General features: G+C 40.2%; 1 protein-coding gene across 8 annotated transcripts in view; it reads right to left on the reverse strand.

The window, feature by feature from the left end:
- FIP1L1 (factor interacting with PAPOLA and CPSF1) overlaps positions 1-18,994 on the reverse strand; it is a 37,903-nt gene that overhangs the window by 2,251 nt on the left and 16,658 nt on the right. For 3 of the 8 annotated variants that reach the window (XM_081332989.1, XM_081332994.1, XM_081332988.1), the window contains 7 exons: positions 16,774-16,881; positions 15,372-15,465; positions 14,162-14,318; positions 10,051-10,077; positions 9,602-9,656; positions 7,846-7,901; positions 2,094-2,307 (listed from right to left, as the gene is read on the reverse strand). In XM_081332989.1, the coding sequence (XP_081189115.1) occupies positions 2,094-2,307; positions 7,846-7,901; positions 9,602-9,656; positions 10,051-10,077; positions 14,162-14,318; positions 15,372-15,465; positions 16,774-16,881 (711 nt within the window). The remainder of the gene's footprint in view (positions 1-2,093; positions 2,308-7,845; positions 7,902-9,601; positions 9,657-10,050; positions 10,078-14,161; positions 14,319-15,371; positions 15,466-16,773; positions 16,882-18,994) is intronic. The other 5 variants (XM_081332995.1, XM_081332992.1, XM_081332990.1 and 2 more) reach the window with 4 other exon arrangements.

Here is an 18,994-nt window from a genome sequence, read left to right on the forward strand (position 1 = left end):
GTTGGTGTTTTGGCCTTCGGAAGGAGAAGCAAAAGAAAAGCCTCCTGGCTTTTTCAAGACATGGCACTCTCCCAAAGTTAAAGCTGGGGCAGACACCAGAAAGTGAGCCTTGGGCTTGTCTGGGTTCAAAAGGTAGGGAGAAACAGTGGGATAGATGGATGGATGGATGGATGGATAAGATAGATAGATAGATAGATAGATAGATAGATAGATAGATAGATGATAGATAGATAGATAGATAGATAGATAGATAGATAGATAGATAGATAGATAGATAGATAGGTAGGTAGGTGGGTGGGTGGGTGCATGGGTACGTAGGTAGGTAGATAAATGGAAGGATAGATAGCAGAGATGATGATGATGATAGATAGATACATAGACAGATACATAGACAGACAGATAAGATAGATAGATACATAGACAGATACATAGACAGACAGATAAGATAGATAGATAGATAGATAGATAGATAGATAGATAGATAGATAGATAGATAGATAGATAGATAGATAGATAGATAGATAGATAGATAGATAGATAGATAGATAGATAGATAGATAGATAGATAGATAGGCAGGCAGGCAGGCAGGCAGGCAGGCAGGCAGGCAGGCAGGCAGAAGAAAATCCCAAGATGCAGGTTATTCTCAATAACTGGAAAAAGGTAGACCACAATACAGCTGTTAGACCCGCCAGCGCTTGGCTCCATTTGTTGGGAATGGTATATTTTTATTAAGTCAGATGTATTGCAGTACTGCATAACCAGAACTGAGAATCGTGTGTCAAAATCCCTAAGTCCAACTTTTCCCTTCCTTAACTGCCTCCCATCGCTGATACCAACCCCTTCCTCTCTCTCCCTTGACTCATCAGGTTCCGGCAAGATGTTTTCAGAGCGGTCACTTCAAGCCTAGGCTGGTATGCAGCTCCATTCTTTTCCCAGCTGGGTGACCTTGAAGCAGTTTCTTGGGGAAATACAGCCGGTACTTTCAATTTCCCCCGAGCATTCCCCCTCCCATCCACCCTCCCCAGAGGTGATGGCAGACTGTCACCGCATGGTTATGAGGCACACAAGCAAGCATAAGGTGGCAGATGACATCAGCGATGGCAAACCGCTTCAGTAGCCCTACCAATAAAATTATACCACGACTCCACAGTTTCCCCTTTTACCAGAGCATAGTCAGTACCTGCTTACCGTGTGTGTTACTCACGGAGGTACAAAATTATACTGTTTTTTAATCTTAGACCCAATTTCATAAGGCACTGAAAAAATTATTAAAAGACTCGTAATTTTTGTTCCAGGATATCACGCCTGAATGATCTGTGACTCTTAAGCTTCCCATTTTCTCTTATTTATTCCACAGATGATGCTTTTACTAAACTAAGCGCTCTCTGGCTCTTCCCACTGTCATAGGACAGCGGTTTTGCTACAGATGTCAGATAATTTAGTCGGATTTTTTAAAAAAATGCCCTTCTCCCTCCTTTTTGGTGAAGTCTGCAAGCAACACAGAACGTTCCCTAGGCCTGGAAGTCATTAAGGATCATTTCGGCACCCTTGAATGACCAGATCGTTTTTGTGCTTTCAATCAAGGTGCCCAAGAAACAGATGTTAAATTGATCTTAATGCCTGAGACACTGACCCTGTAATTTGTAACACAAAACATAACAAGTGGAGAACATTAGCACTAAGCCTCTGTAAGAACAAACATTTTGGTAATATATTTTAAACCCCAACGCTTAATGCGTGCAGCACTTTTGAAGCTGAAAAGGAAGAATTATTTAAAATAGCACAGATCTCCTTACAAATGGGTAAAAAAAAATTGGTCTCGGTATGAGTATGTTTGAAGAGGCGATTCCACTCCTTTCTGTGACTTAATAAAATTCTACCATCTTAGTTGTGAGTCTCGTATGTAGTATTTATTTTTTGCACTTCTGGTTTGAATTTGAATTAGCTGGCTAGGCTTTCAGAGAGAAAAGAAAAACAAAGGCTGATCTGTGTCCCCTAAGAATAGACAGCTGCATGTGAATTTTGAAATACATTTTTTAAGCAGGCCCTGAACTCTCACCGCAAAAACCTCGGATTTGGTCCCGATACCCACCTATTGAACACACTTGCAGTTGGACTGTGATCCCGCTCCCGGTCTCTATCTCGGGTCCGCTCCCGCTCCCTGTCACGATCTCGATCCCGTTCTCGGTCTCGATCTCTTTCACGCTCTCTGTCTTTATCTCTTCTGGAATAATAATCCCACTGTTTGCTTGTGTCCATGAGGCTAGTCCATGACGGGGCGGAACCTGCAAGGTGCGGAAAGGTGACTAAAGAAAAAAATTCCAGTATTAGAAAACAAAAAAGTGTGAAACATTTGAAAAGCGTAAAATGAAATCGCACTGGGATTATTCCCTATTTATAAAAGGGAAGCCCTAGGACAGGGGTAGGCCACCTTGGCTCTTTTATGACTCGTGGACTTCAACTCCCAGAATTCCTGAGCCAGCATGGCTAAGCACGGAAACCTCTCCCTTTCCCCTCAGCTTGGCTGGCTCAGGAATTCTGGGAGTTGAAGTCCACGAGTCATAAAAGGGCTAAGTTTGAAGACCCCTGTTTTTGACTATACCCTGGGACAGGGGTAGGCAACCTTGGCTCTTTTATAACTCGTGGACTTCAACTCCCAGAATTCCTGAGCCAGCATGGCTCAGCTTGGAAACCTCTCCCTTTCCCCTCAGCATGGCTGGCTCAGGAATTCTGGGAGTTGAAGTCCACAAGTCATAAAAGAGCCAAGGTGGCCTACCCCTGCTCTAGGACGTACAGTTAACTGTAAAACCCACCTTGAACGATGGGACTGAATAAAGCTTATAAATTAATTGCTTCCCCTGCCCAGTCGTGAGTTCCACATCCAGTAGCTATTTCAAAAGTACTGCCAACGCATCGCTTTCCTTATTTTATGGTATTGTATTTAAAAGTCACGTTTGTGTTCTTTTGCAAGTGTAAGCTGCACTTATTGGCTATCTTTTAAAACATTTTTCCTGAACTTTAAAAGGATAAAGTCCCAGATATCTGCAAAATGTTCCAAGTTTGGCAGGTGTGTTTAAAATGTTCCGAACACTTTATATTATGGAGTTTCGGCTTAAGCCCAGGATAAAATTTGGGTGGGGAGGGCCTTATTTCATCTTGTTTTGAGTATTCTGACATCTGTAAATTTAGCATTTGTTGGTCAGGCTGGAAGACTGAGAGAATACCATAGCTCGTAAATCGCCAGCGTTACTGGAACTGGCTGAGGGGAGACGCTGTGCAAGGATGAGAAAGGTTCAAATTAGGAACACATTTAAAGAGACAGACATTTTGAAAATAAGGCAACTGTTGCCTGCCTGGAAAGTAAATTTACTATTTTTTTTAAATGGCATGGAGTAGTTGTAACTCGCAGATTGCAATGTAACAGCCCTTTAAACTGGGTTCTCTAAGTGAGAAGCACAGCCTACTCCAGCCACTAAATATAATAGCAAAAGAGTGCATTTCGAGCAAAGCTGAAGCAAAGGATTCAAGTGGTGTTAGTTTTATAGTTTCTTGGGGCCTGTTTTGAAGGGAAATATTGCTTTTCTTTTTCGTGACCGAACACAGCTATGAGGCAGACAGCAGTACAGAGGCACCAAAAACGATGTTCAACTGTTTCTTCCGTCATCGAAAAGCCTACATTTTTTAAAAAAAAAATGGAAATATTCCTTGACAATTTTTAATGAAGTAACAGCAGCTACTCAACACAAATGATATCCCCCCCCAAAAAAAAACAAAAAACAGATAGTTATTTTGATTTCTCCCTGAGCCCTGGAGAAGAAACTTGATTTGTTTGTTTCTTTTTCCCTTGCCAGAACAGACTTTGTTCAAAATATTCCAAGTTCTTTTGCTCTCAGCTTGGGATTAAAAGAGTTTTTCATTCAGTACTCACCCAAACCAATTTACTAGGCACTGAGCACTTAAAACCAAACCAACACACTAATAAAGTGAGGTTCCTAGTCTCTAGGTCCTGAAAATGCATAAATATGTGGAAAAGGGTTACTTCACACATCACATTTGTTCATTTTGGCCTTATAGAGATAGTCTTTTATTTACAACTGTTCATTTAGCAACAGTTTGAAGCGATGGTGGACAAAGTGACTTTACAACCTGTCCTTAAAGTTATGACCACAGCACACACACCCCTCCCCCCCCACGGCCAAGTTATTCTGGTGCCTGCCAAGTGGTTTGCATTTATGATGGCTGCAATGCCTTGCTGTCATTTTATCACAGTTTGTGACATTCCCAGCTGGACTCCAAACAAGCAAAGTCAATTCAGGAAGCCAGATTGTCTTAATGACCACATGATTCATATAACGACTATACTAAGAATGGTTATAAAATTGGCCTGGTCATATGATGCATCATTTTACGACCACACTGATTTATGTCAGAAATTCCTGTCCCGATTCTTGGTTATAAATTGAAGACAAAATAATTCCTATTGTCAGGAGTTTGTGCTGACACATCCATTGCTGAAAAAAAGACAAAATGTATCCAAAGAAGGATACAGACAATTCTTTCTACCTGCACAGGGGCATTTCTGAATGCTGCCCGATGCTCTAAACTGCTGCAGATCCCTGCTTAAAACGTTGGGTCACTCAGAAATTATTTGCTTTACAAAGGTTTTCAAACAACGGACTGAAATTATACCAAACACTACATCATTTTTTTACAGCATCGCCATTTATTCGGAAGCAAATCCCAGTCTTGCAATCTAAAATGGAAACCAATAAACCAGGGAGCAGGGGGTTGGACTAGATGACCTCCGAGGTCCCTTCCAACTTGTTACTGTTATTGTTATTATTATTATAAACTGTACTTCCAAAAGGCCTGATTCTGAGGCATCCAGAATTTGTGTATAATAAAGGCATTTGGGTGTTGTTGTTTTTTACTATTTCATTTTAGCAGTCACGCTCATAAAAATGCACACAGGTATAATCGCCCTGAACAATGTGTTTAGGACAAAACCATTAATTAAAAGGTTAGTAGTAGAAAATGAGCAGGACAAGAACAACCAGTTATTTCTCCTTTCTGAAGGAGGGGGGAATTTCCGAGCAACAGGAATTTTTTAATCCTTCCTTCGATTAGAAGCATAAATTTCCACTATTACCAAACAGGGTTTCTATACCAGGAATGTGGGGGAGATTCACAAATACTACACTTAGAATGAAATCGCAATGCCCTAGAACAGGGGTAGGCAACCTCGGCTCTTTTATGACTCATGGACTTCAACTCCCAGAATTCCTGAGCCAGCTTGGCTGGCTCAGGAATTCTGAGAGTTGAAGTCCATGAGTCATAAAAGAGCCGAGGTTGCCTACCCCTGCCCTAGAAGAACGGTGTTCAGTTAAAAATTAATTAATTAAGAAGGGGGGGGGAATCTACATTAGAGCTCTGAATGGGAATAACATTCAACTTGAAACGTGTTATGAAAAGGCATCAAGCGACTTCCCTGTAAGAACAAAACTTTAAAAAAAAAATTAGAGGTGATGTATAAAATAAGAAGCCAAGAAATTAAAAGACGCTTGCTCCTGGGGAGGAAAGCCATGGCAGATCTAGACAGCACGCTAAAAAGCAGAGACATCACCTTGTCAACAAAAGTGCGTATAGTCAAGGCTATGGTCTTCCCAGTTGCAATGTATGGCAGTGAAAGCTGGACCATAAGAAAGGCTGAGCGCCAAAGTACTGAGGCCTTTGAACTCTGGTGCTGGAGAAGACTCCTGCGAGTCCCTTGGACTGCAAGGTGATCAAACCGGTCAGTCCTAGAGGAGATCAACCCTGACTGCTCTTTAGAAGGCCAGATCCTGAAGGTGAAACTCAAATACTTTGGCCACCTAATGAGAAGGAAGGACTCACTGGAGAAGAGCCTCATGCTGGGAAAGATGGAGGGCAATAGAAGAAGGGGACGACAGAGAATGAGGTGGCTGGATGGAGTCACTGAAGCAGTAGGTGTGAGACTAAATAGACTCCAGAAGATGGTAGAGGACAGGAAGGCCTGGAGGAACGTTGTCCATGGGGTCGCGATGGGTCGGACACGACTTCGCAGCTAACAACAACATAAAACAAGAATGCCAAGAACACTTTTTTTTTTACCTCAGCCTTACCACTATTAACCACAAAAGGGGGGAGGGGAACTGGAGAATAAAATGTGTTTTTTTTTCAAAAAGCCGATTCCGAGAGAAGTTTAAGGAAAGGTATTATTATTGTGTTACTCAGAATATTCTCAGCTTCTTCTATTATTCAAAAGGCATCACAGAACCCGGGGTTGGAAGGGACCTTTGAGGTCTCCTAGTCCAACCCCCCTGCTCAAGGCTGGAGGCCTAATCCCATCCCAGTCGAATGGTTGTTTGTTAATCTTCAGCAACGGAGCACCCATAATTCTGGAAGGCAAGCTGTTCCAGTGACTTATTGTTCTGACTGCCAGAACATTTCTCCTTACATCTAAGCTGGATCTCCCGTCAACGGGCTTCCATCCATCGCTTCTTGTCCTGCCCTCAGGTGCTTTGGAGAACAGGTTGACCTCTTTTTCTCAAGTACTGGAAGACAATTTTCATATCTGCTCCAATCCTTATCTTCTGTGGTCTAGACATACTTAGAACTCTAAGCATCTAGCTGTCAAATATGACTGCAGATCTTTGTACTAAATGGTATCGAATCAAGACTGCTCAAGGTTAGGTTTCTGAATGCTTCCGACAACAATCCGAAAGCAAAATGGAATAGCAAAATAATTTTTTTTTTCAAATGTGGATAGGCTCATGAGTCTTTTAAGATACGCAAATCCTGCGTGTCTTCTTGCGCTACGATGATACCGGTTCTGTTTTCTTTTGTTGTTCCATGTAACGGCCATCGTCGTTTACTGAAAAATAGAAAACCTAAAGGCCAGAGGCAAGATGTGCCCATATTCTCCTGGCCTTTTGAAAATATCTGAATACCTAAAGACCTAACTTGACTGATTAATGTCCTGAACGCTCTCCCCTGCCTTTTAATTACCTTTTTAATATTGAAATTTACTATCATTGCGGGTCTATTTTAATTTTTTTACATTCACTTTTTGTTTTGAACATGCTATCTGTCCATCACCCACAGTCCTTCTGTGAAGGAGATGAGTAGCTATTAGATTCGATAAATAATTTCAGAGAAAAAAATTGGTAATTGTTATACAGCATGCTACACGTATACAGGCAGTCCTCAACTTATAACCATTTGTGTAACAACAATCCAGAATTATGACAGCCTTGGAAAGGGTACTTGGCAACCTGCTGCACAACACTTCTGCTTGTCTCAAAACGTTGCATTGCCCCCCACACAAACACACACAGACATGTGATTGTGATCTGGGTGCTTGGCAACCTGTTTCCATTTATGACCAGTTGTCAAGCCTGCCACAATCTTATTGTCGCCATTTGCTGCCTTCTCGGCCAGCTTCCTCAAAATGTCAGGACTGAACAACCTACAAGATTGCTTAATGACCATAACTGGAAGCACCGGGATTACGGTTGTTGAGAAAAGCATCTTATTTAACTACCACTTTGCTCAACAACTGAGATTCGGTACTAAGGATGGACATAAGTCAAGGACTACCTGTATTGTCAGATAACTGACTCTCCCCACGGCCCCCCTCACAATATGGCAGGAGACTGGTGCCTGCTAATGGATGCTTGACAAGTGAAAGATGCCACACGTAATAAGACAGACTTAGGAAACCAGTTAATATATTAATTAGTGTTCTTGTAGACAATAAGAAATTTTAGATAGGAAAATACAGCTAGCCAAGTGACATTTTCAAGCAGTGAACCAAAGACACTTACCACCACCATATGGAAATGCACGAGCTGAGCGGCTATCGTAACCGGAGGAATGTCCACTGTTGGGAAATAAATATAAATCAACACTCTTTTATATTTAGGTTCAAATTAACCAGTTTCTATTGCATTGCAGGTCCAGTTACTGAAGTGTTCATTTGCAAGCCTAGAAAATGACTAAATCTTCAACATGCTGTATTAAACCAGTACGGGTTGCCACTGTTAATTGGACGACAGTGCTGTGAACATTACTATGCCTTCAGCTCTGAAGGAATAAATTAAGGCAACTAGCTACCTGATCCATCTTTGCATGTATACATTATCAATGTCTTCTATGCTCCCTGTTGTTTATCTTCACAAAAGGGGTGAGGGGTCGGAAGTAAATCTGTTTGGGTCCTTCATGCCCAGCCTCGTTCTTATTTTTGCACCTCTCTACACAGGAAGCCTGACAAAACTACACGTTAAGGCAAGCAACAGACCCAATTCTCTGCTTTCTGTTCATACTGTAACCTGGACGTATTCACCTTTGACCTATCAGCCCAATATTCCTACAAATACGACTGTCCCGCATCGTTCATATCCCGTCTTGCCTTCTTACAGATCAGACTGAGGCAGCCAGCTATACTAGGAAGGCATCAACAACAAAAAATGGTTATCTACACGGAAGCGAACATGGAGAAAAACAGCCTTCCTGTTAGAAAAAAAGACACTGAATCTTGCCCCTGATATCATTCACCCAGTTGGTGAGGTGAAACAGATCTAGCTCTGTGGCCAAATCCGATCCTCCCACTGCTAAAACAAGAGAAAAGCTTTGATTCAGATCACAATTAATATATGTAGTTTGGGTTAAAACCTTTACCCTCACTGGTTGGTTTTTTATTTCATTTATTTATTCTAGGAGGTGTTTATCATTACATTGTATTAAATCACGAATTACATTAAACCAGACAATTAATCATTAATTTTGGGTGCTTGGCAACTGGCCCACATTTACAGCTCTTTTGGGGGGGGGAGGGTCACAGGACTACAATTTACGACATTTCTGCCGGAATCTGGCATTGACTTCTGGTTTCCAGCAAAAGGCTCTCCTCAGTGTTTTAGCTATGGGTTCACTTTACGACCACTACGTTTGCTCAATGACTACCACGAGAAGGGTCATAAAACTGATGTGGTCATATGGTAGCTTGATTTATGACTGCCGTGTCTTCCGACTGCAATTGTGGAGTCAATTTCAGTGGCAGCTGTACGAACAGAAGCCAGAGACTTCCACAAGAACAACATTACAAAAAGCCCCAAAAAAACATCTAGCTCCCAGGTTATATTTCCTTGAATCAGAAATTTACGACAATTAAAAAACATATTATATATATGGCAGATTATTGCTATTTTGTTTAGTCCTGTCCCAAGCTTTTTTTAACTAATAAGAAGGAAGCCAAAGGCGTAAGAGTTGCTCAACTAATATCTAATTTCAGACTTCAAATCTTATTTGCTGTCCCCAATAGTTTTATCTGTACTGTCCATATCCCTCTCGTCTCTGCAACTTTTCCAAGTAGCCCTGATCCTTGTTCTGCCTACCCCAAAGGGGCTGCTGAAACCAACAAACCTATAAAGCAGGCTTCTATTCAGTTCCAGGGAATCAAAACGGTAAATAAATAAATAAATAAATAAATAATAAACAGTATTTTTATTCAAATTCACATCACAGCAAGTCTTAACAATAAACAAAAGTCCTTGTGACGTCAGATTACAAACTAAAATTTACCTTTCTATAGTTGGTATAAGGGAAGGTGGTGGTCCTCCAGGTGGGGGAGGAAAGCCTGAAATATTTAATTAAAAAGGTTGGTTTACATTGAAGACGAATTCAAAAATTAGGTTAGTGCAATTAGTGGTGTCCCGGCAATAAACCAACGCAGCAACGTTTAGTAAAACTTTGTAGCAAACAAGTGATAGAATAATGCCGAAATAAACCAGCCTGCTTGGTTTACTTTTTTTTTTTAAATTCTGCACACTTAATATATTCTAAGGTTCTTCTTCTAATTCTTCAACTATTTTTGAGCAAGCTGGTAACTCAAATCAGTATTAATGAGATCCTCCACAGAAAGCTGAGTGCATTTTTTTTTTAAAAAAGTGGGATATACCCCGATGGTCCCTATAACCAAGAAGGAATTCACAAGTTAAGTTTCATGCTACTTTTAAAATAAATAAATATACCTGGCGGTGGCACAGTTATTGGTATACCTAAAACAAAAAAGATGTACCCAGTCATTTCAGCAATGAGTTTATATTGTCTCATTCCCATATTGCGGCTCCCATATTGGCACTATATGGCATCCATGCCAGCTGCATGTCATTAAGGAACCAATAGGAATTGGCGGTGACTTAATTTCTATCACCAATCCGTATTGGTTTCAGCCCAGACAGGTTCTCTGTGTGGATCTGCACAAACAGCAGAACCTGATCATTTGTGGCCATGTCCATGCAAATAAATGAACAAATTAAAAAAAACTCTACCGCATGCACCCACGATAAAATCTCTGCCCAACAAATGCACTGGCACCGTTTCCACATTTAAATCTGTTGAGCAAAGAGTAGATGATGACATTATCTAAATAATGAAGACAACAATACAATTTAGAGAGTTTTCCGATTATATTTCAAAAACCTTTCAATATATATATGTATCGTTAAACTCCAGGGACCGTACCATCTAGAATAGGAAGTTACGTTACTCATAATAAACATCTTATAAAAGGGTAAGTCTTAAAATATTAATTTAAAATAACATCTTAATTGTTCTTTTTTTTGTAAGAATACACAATGGAAAAAAAAACCCACCTGTGCCTTTATATCCTCAATGTTAATAGACAAGACAGCAAGTTCAAAATGTAAAATGACAGGTTAATGTTAACTGGGCCATACGGTTCTCATTAAAAAAGATTTAAAAAACAAGAGAATAGTCCTCCTAGTGACACATCATACCAACCAGGGCTGTTTGATAAAACTAATTTTAGCAACGATGAAATGCCTGATTCCCTGGCTATTTATTTTGAGAGAACGGGAATTAGACCAGTTGACCACATTCATATTATAAAATGTCGTAGGAACAAGTACATAACACAGTTAATTCTGTTGATTACATTGCTTTGTCCACTTTGTTCATAAATCCTAAAAAAATGTAACTCATACCATTCAGTACTATTCTCGGTAATATTTAGTCAGCTTTTTAGGTTTGTATTTTTAAACAACAGAAATTCTTACGGTCTCCAAAGATGTTTACATCACAATATAGCTAAGTGAACACAGAATCAAAGGTTCAAAGAAAAAAAATCCCTTTTCAAAGGATCATATTAAGGATGTTTTATATTGGAATATATGAAAACTTTCCAGGCAGAGGTTCCAGTTAATAATGGCTAACAAGAAACTGACAAGAAACTTTTCTACCCCACAAGAGGAGGAATGGGCAGATTTTAATTTTTGCTTTGCTCTTTGAAGATGAAATGCTGCAAACCTGCAAGAGCCAATGCTACAATCCTCCCCCCAATTGTTTCCAAGTGTACGAAACTACAAGCGATTAAAAAAAAAGGGAACCCACAAGGCTCATGTGATAAACGTGCGTCTCCTGTTTCCAGATGTGCTTGATTGATGAATTGACAGCACATGCAGATGTGGCCCAGTAAACGTCAGTAAACTTCATGCCTCCCCAAAAACTTTGGAATAGTTTTTTTTTCCCCCTCGTTCCTCACTTTTATCTCAGGCTTCATCGATCAAATTACAAGCACAGATATACAGGTAGTCCTCAACTTACGACCGCAATGGAGCCCAAAATTTCTGTGGCTAAGTAAAACATTTGTTAAAAGTGAGTTTTGCCCCATTTTATGATTTATTTATTTTTTCTTGCCACAGTTGTTACGTGAATCGCTGTAGTTATTAAGTTAGTAACTCAGTTAAGGGAATCTGGCTTCCCCATTGACTTTGTTTGTCAGAAGGTTGCAAAAGGGGATCACATAACTCTGGGTTACTGCAAGCGTCGTAAAATAGGAACCAGTTGCCAAGCATCTGAATTTTGATCATGTGATGCTGCAACGGCTAAAAGTGTGAAAAACAGTCGTAGTCGCTTTTTTTTCCAGTGCCACTGAAACTTTGAACGGTCGCTAAGTGAACCGTTGCAAGTTGAGGACTACCTGTAGTTATGCTGAAATCCACTCCACCCCGTCAAATAATGGCTGTTGTTCAAATTCAAAAGATTCCAGTCTAATTATGTGAGAAGCTTGTTATCTGGTCAACTATATCGGTAGAAGACAATTGCTATCATCTAAACAGAAAAGCTACACAGTATGTGAAATTAATTTAGTGAAGTTCATTTCCAAGCGCAGATGCTCTGGATTCTACTTCAGAACAGTGTGTAGTTTTGCTCTTTCCCATTTTTTGTACAGCCTAAATATGTTTAGGCTGTACCAAAAAAAAAAACCAGGAAGGAGCAATACTACACATTGTTTAAACGTTTCCTACTATTTTGACAAAAATAAATATAGGTAATATTTTAATTTGTATTTTGGGGGAAAGCAGCATGCAATCATGGGAGGGAAGGAAGAGTACAAGAAATACTGAATGGTCTCAAAGCTATTCTTAGATGCATTAGCGTAATCTTACATTCAAATAAGCAGATTTCCTTGTAATTAAGTTTGCAATCCAAACCTCAGTTGGACACTAACTACAGGTGAACACGTTCTATGTAAATGTTCACGTTATGAATTCTAGAGAGGTTATTTTACTTCCCAAACCTAACATACACAGCAGCTTATATAATTGTTTATCACGTTATTTTATTTTAAATGAAATAATTATGAATTTTATTTTTTACTTTTCTCCGCCAGCTGTCAGAAAACTACACTCGACTATGATACGTTACTGTTGCAGCTGTGGTATGAACTACAAGGAAAGCATACTATATTTCATTAGTCTACCTTTCAATATGCTATCTGTGTTAACTAAATCTTTCATTAGTCTACCTTTCAATATGCTATCTGTGTTAACTAAATCTTTCATTAGTCTACCTTTCAATATGCTATCTGTGTTAACTAAATCTTTCATTAGTCTACCTTTCAATATGCTATCTGTGTTAACTAAATCATCAATATTGATCTGGAGAGCTATGATTTAATTGCTCCTGCCAAATCAAACAGGCCAGATGATCACAAGAAAGTGGCTCGTTTACAAGAACATTCTCTCTAGAGCAGGGGTGTCAAACTCAATTTCATTGAGGGCCGCATCAGCATTGCGGTTGCCCTCAGGGGGCCGGGTGGGTATGGCCAGGGTGGGCATGGCCTACTGGGTGGGCGTGGCTAGAGTGCGTATGGCCTACTGGGTGGGCATGGCCAGCTCTACATTGTTCTCATCAAGGGTGCCTGTGGGGGCCTGGGCAGAAGTGGGACAGATCTGAGGGTCTCTGGCAGATGGAGGGTCTCTGGACCAGGGCCAAGGCAGTGGGGGCCGTTCCCTCACTGTTTCCAGGATGGCTTCGGGGGTCACATGAAACCACTTCGCAGGCCGGATCCGGCCCCCGGGACTTGTGTTTGACATGTCTGCTCTAGAGGGGTCATCTCCTGCCACCTATGTTATGAAATTTCTGGAACCAAGTGAGCATCTTAATTTTCTGGGCACATTCCACCCCATTTTTTTTATTACTAATTTGTCAGTTGCTTACTGCAAGTTCAAATGCTCTGTTTTATGGCTGTTGTTTCTATTGATTATAATCTATTACGCTGCTGTTCCTGTTTTACATTCTACGTAATTCATTTGGGTAGTGAGAAAATAAGTTGTTGGGAGTGTCTAAAATTGAAGCAAATTACTAATAAAAAGCACTCTGCAAATACCTTCAGCGTGATACCTAACAAGGGCTAAAGTGATTTAAATTAGCCAACAAGTTATGCTGTCATATTTTAAATTTAAGGTGGTGATCAGAAGACAGCTAGTCCAATAACATTATTTGTACTTTATGTTAGTTCCAATTCCACACGAAGCAAATTATATTCCTCCAAAGAGCAGGGACCATTTACTTAGAAGGGACAGCCCAGAAATAATTATGATCTTCTTCAGGAAAAGAGGAGAAATGTGAAAACTACTTCGGAAATGAGAAAAACCCTCCTCAAGAGAAACAATTCTTAGAAGCCGTGTAGAATCTTAACAGTTCCAAATAAAACTGAATTTTGCTAGAACGCGTCTGATTCTAAACATATACAACACTGTGGTTTCAGGTACGGGTGAGGAGCATGTATTGTGACTGAAACACTGTCTTTTTTCCCCCCCACACTTTTATTTTTACCTGGAGGAGGAATTAGAGGAGGAGCAGTACTAACGGATGGAGGCGGTGGAAGGAATGGAGGTGGAGGAAGATGGGTGGGTGGAGCTCCTGGAGGAAAAAATGGAGGCGGCTTGGAAAAACTGTTGTCTACATCACTGCTGGAGCGTTCAGCCAGAACCTATAAATAAAACCAATGTTATATTTGCCTTTGGACAAAAAAAAGGAGCAGAAAATATGCTTCCCTCCTTTGGGGGGGCCTTCTAAATCTAACCAGCATTTGCATTTGTCCATTCCTATTCAATGGATTAATCAAGAGCTTGGGGAAGGGAGGGGCAAGCAAAGCAATGTTTTGCAATAAACCCTTGAAAGAGAAAGCTCAAATTAGTTTATGGCATGTGCCACCAATCAATATATTGCATCAAGAAGCCCCTACATCAGGGGTCTTCAAACCTGGCAACTTTTAAGACTTGTGGACTTCAACTCCCAGAATTCCTCAGCTCTTGGCAACTTTTAAGACTTGTGGACTTCAACTCCCAGAATTCCTCAGCTCTTGGCAACTGTTAAGACTTGTGGACTTCAACTCCCAGAATTCCTCAGCTCTTGGCAACTTTTAAGACTTGTGGACTTCAACTCCCAGAATTCCTCAGCTCTTGGCAACTTTTAAGACTTGTGGACTTCAACTCCCAGAATTCCTCAGCTCTTGGCAACTGTTAAGACTTGTGGACTTCAACTCCCAGAATTCCTCAGCTCTTGGCAACTTTTAAGACTTGTGGACTTCAACTCCCAGAATTCCTCAGCTCTTGGCAACTTTTAAGACTTGTGGACTTCAACTCCCAGAATTCCTCAGCCAGCCAGGGCTGGCTGAGGAATTCTGGGAGTTGAAGTCCACAAGTCTTAAAGTGGTCATGTTTGAAGACCCCCCCTGCCCTACATCTTTGGGGACGGCAATGAACACGTGACACGCTTTCATGGATGATTCCTTCACTAGAAGCAGATTCAAAATCTTTCAATCTGAAATTCTCTCCAACTTCTTCTATTCCAGGTGTCTAATGAATACATCCATGGCTTGATCGTGAGTCATATTTAGAGGGGTTTTTTTTATTTTATTTTACATATCAGCTGTAACACATAGTATAATTTCATCTTCTCTACTGATGTAGGATGGAAACATATTTTTGGATTTGGGGGTGGTAGTGGTGGTGATTTTGTTTTACATTTATTAAAAACAAACCTGAATATTGCTATTCTCATTGGCGCGCCGTCTCCCCTCCACTCGGCTGATTGTGATGGTCTGTCCAATCACATCTATTGTCCCAGATAGTCGTCTGAAAAAAGGAAGCGCAAAACATTGCTTCGTAAAACATGAAACTAAGTGCAATTCTTTTTTTCATAAAAAGATCAGGACGATCAGATACGGTAACAAATAAGGTAAGAATATTGTCATATTTCTACTTGTAGCTAGAATTACTGCTGAAATTGTTCCTCAAGGAGAAATTAGTTACAAGCAGACTTGGTTTGTTTGAAAAACTATTTTAAAATGTCTTTCTTCTTTAGACAGAACTGTTTATAACCCTGACCTAAATAACCAGCCAGTGAAGTGTTGTAGCTACTAATTAAGTAGCTGTGAAATAATATGACGTTTGCAAAATTGCGAGTCCCTTGGACTGCAAGGCGATCAAACCGGTCAGTCATAGAGGAGATCAACCCTGACTGCTCTTTAGAAGGCCAGATCCTGAAGCTGAAACTCAAATCCTCTGGCCACCTAATGAGAAGGAAGGACTCACTGGAGAAGAGCCTAATGCTGGGAAAGGTGGAGGGCAAGAGAAGAAAGGGATGACAGAGAATGAGGTGGCTGGATGGAGTCACTGAAGCAGGAGGCGTGAGCCTAAATGGACTCCTTAAGATGGTAGAGGACAGGAAGGCCTGGAGGAACGTTGTCCATGGGGTCGCGATGGGTCGGACACGACTTCGCAACTAACAACAATCTCTGCCCTGCAGCATTTAGCCTAAAAAGCAAAAGGACTCCAGAACAAATTAGCAGCCACTGGAGACTAGCAGACTATGGCACATCCATATTCACCTGCAATTTTCCTCTCATTAAATACGGCCTCTCAAGCAGAAATCAGCATTTCATTTGGAAAGCAGAGCCACGTACGACACTTGAAACAGCACTTACAGTGGGATAAAGGAACTACTAGCAGAGTAAGAATGAAAAAAAAAATTATAGGATGAATCCTGGGGCAGAAAATAATTTAAACATTGATTGGTACTCATGAAATTTGCTACCCCTAAGTGAAACAGCAGAGTTCTACATCTTCATTTTATGGTCGTCGTGCGGAAAAAAAACATCCTAACCGGCTTTGATGGAATTAACCCAGAAACACTATTATATTTTTTCAATTTCAATACTTTCCAATTCTACAGTGAAGTATACGTATACAAAATACTCTCCGCACAATTCCCAGAATCTACTTGGGCATTGCTACCGTGATTAATCTGTATTTATGCTTCCAAATCAGCGTTGGGTAAAGCAGGCTATGTACCCAAGTCCAGTCCGATTCCATCTATTGAGGAAAAATACGGCATTATAATTTTTTTTTAAAAAAAGATGACGTGCTTTAAATTTTTCTTACCTTAGTTCAGGTGACTCAGACCTCCCATACCGAGTCTGCCACTTCACGTTGCCCGAACTGGTTTTTCTGACTGCACTGCCCATCTGCGACTGAGAAGAGGCGCTGCTTCTGGTGAGATAAACGTTCTAGGTCTTTCTTTTCTTCTGCTTCTACTTTTTTCCTATTATCATTTATTTTCTACCCTCGCTCTCTCACATTAATTGTCCCCCAGCTGCACCTTCCCTTTTAATTCCGGCAGGCAGGATCATTCTAAGGGTGGACCACAGATGCTTTAACAATATGCACTAACTCAGTGGAATCTGCACCTCATATTAACCTAAGTCGGGGGTCTTCAAAGGTGGCCCTTTTGTGACTTGTGGACTTCAACTCCCAGAATTCCTCAGCTAGGCACACGTGCCTACCTGAGGAATTCTGGGAGTTGAAGTCCACAAGTCACAAAAGGGCCACCTTTGAAGACTCCCGACCTAAGTGAAAACACAAACACACAAACTATTGACTTCTCCAGCAAGATAACGCAATGGAGCTTGGCTTTATCCGGGCGCCGTACAGATGCAGAGAAAGAAGCTTTGCTTTGCTTTGAGTTTTATTTTTCTGTTTTGTTTCAAGAAAAAAAAAACAATTCAGATTCTCTGATTCACCCTTAGCGTCAACACAAGATAGAACCATTCGTAATCACGCTTGAGAAGCCAAAAGTAAAATATATATTTTATATGTATTCCATGGCAAAAGAACTGTAACATTGACAGAATCCAGGAATTAAATATAACGCTTTTAAATTGCTGGGCCTGGGCCTAAAATATAGTTTGTTTGTTTTTTTTTACAATAATGCACTGCTTGATAAATACCAATTTTTCCCCATCTGAAATTTCTACAATCTTTTCATATGAGTAGAAATTGGCATTTCTCCCCCTTACCCCCCACACACGCGCGCACACACACACACACACACACACACACACCAAGAAAAGGACAATATATAAAAAGATGGTCAGTGCTTTCAATATTCGTAATGTAATACAAATAATCTTGTTTCCCTTACTTATAGGGGGACACACACACACACACACACAAATCCCACTAATCAATCAACCTTTATTCGGCCGTAGATCAGCAAGCAGAATACAGAGATCAGTTAATATATTTTCTAAAATATCTAAGAGGGATTAGAGTTAATGCTATGGTGTACTGTGCAGACTATTAAGCAGTACGTGGCTGTGGAAAGAGAAATGAAATCAGATTGATCTGCTAAGAACATTTTAGGATAAAACAGACTAGAACAACCAGGGCATTTAATCAAAAGTAAAAATAAAGGTAAATACAATTTTTTTAAAAAAATAAAGTAAAAATAATGATCAAACTGATTCAAACACCCAAAACCAAAGAAAGTTCCTGAAGAAAATGATTTTATCTCAGCAGAGGTGATCCAAAACAACCTAGATAAGTGGGTCCCTGTTCTGGCTTCACTTGCGCCAATAACTGATCCCCAATGATCGGGGCCTAGCTCTAGTCATCCTCATCCACAAAAGAGGAGGCAGAGATCTACCTGCCAATTAAATCAACCTGCCATCAGCCTTCCTTGTAGTCAACAAACTATACACCAAATATTTTATAACAAGCTCATGGACTAGATCAAAACTGAGAATATTCTGGCTCACAAGCAGGCAGGCTGCAGACCATGCTCTAACTCCCCCCCCCCGCCCCAACATCTAGTTGAAAAATACTCATCACACAAAAAACTATGATCGTTTATTTGAGAAAATCCAAATGAATTCAGTTAGAGGCCAACATATATCACACAAAACAGGATTACTAGCTTTCAATAGGATTCAGCAGGGATTATGAGCTTGTGGCCAAACCATCCTATTACAGAATAATTAATAAGAATGTCAGCAAAGTCAGTTTAGTCTGAAATAAAGCATCATGAAAGAAATTAAGCAGGCTGCGAGAAAATAATGACTAAAAGGAAAACAATACAATTTTTTTCACGTTTTTCTGATTGTATTGCTTTGCCTTACCTAATATGTCATTCAACTACATGTTCAATACATATTGACTTGATATATTTGGCCAATGATAAGACCAAAGAGGTCTTATGACCTCTTCAAAACTAAATGTGCTTTTTTTTTTCAACTGATCAAATACAAGAAGAGCCTTGACTACAGCTTATCCCAAACAGGCCTGATCCAACCACAAAAATTATAGTTATTTATGTTTAAGCTAG

Source organism: Vipera berus, assembly GCF_964194415.1.
Source record: "Vipera berus genome assembly, chromosome: 7".
Taxonomy (NCBI): Eukaryota; Metazoa; Chordata; class Lepidosauria; order Squamata; family Viperidae; genus Vipera; species Vipera berus.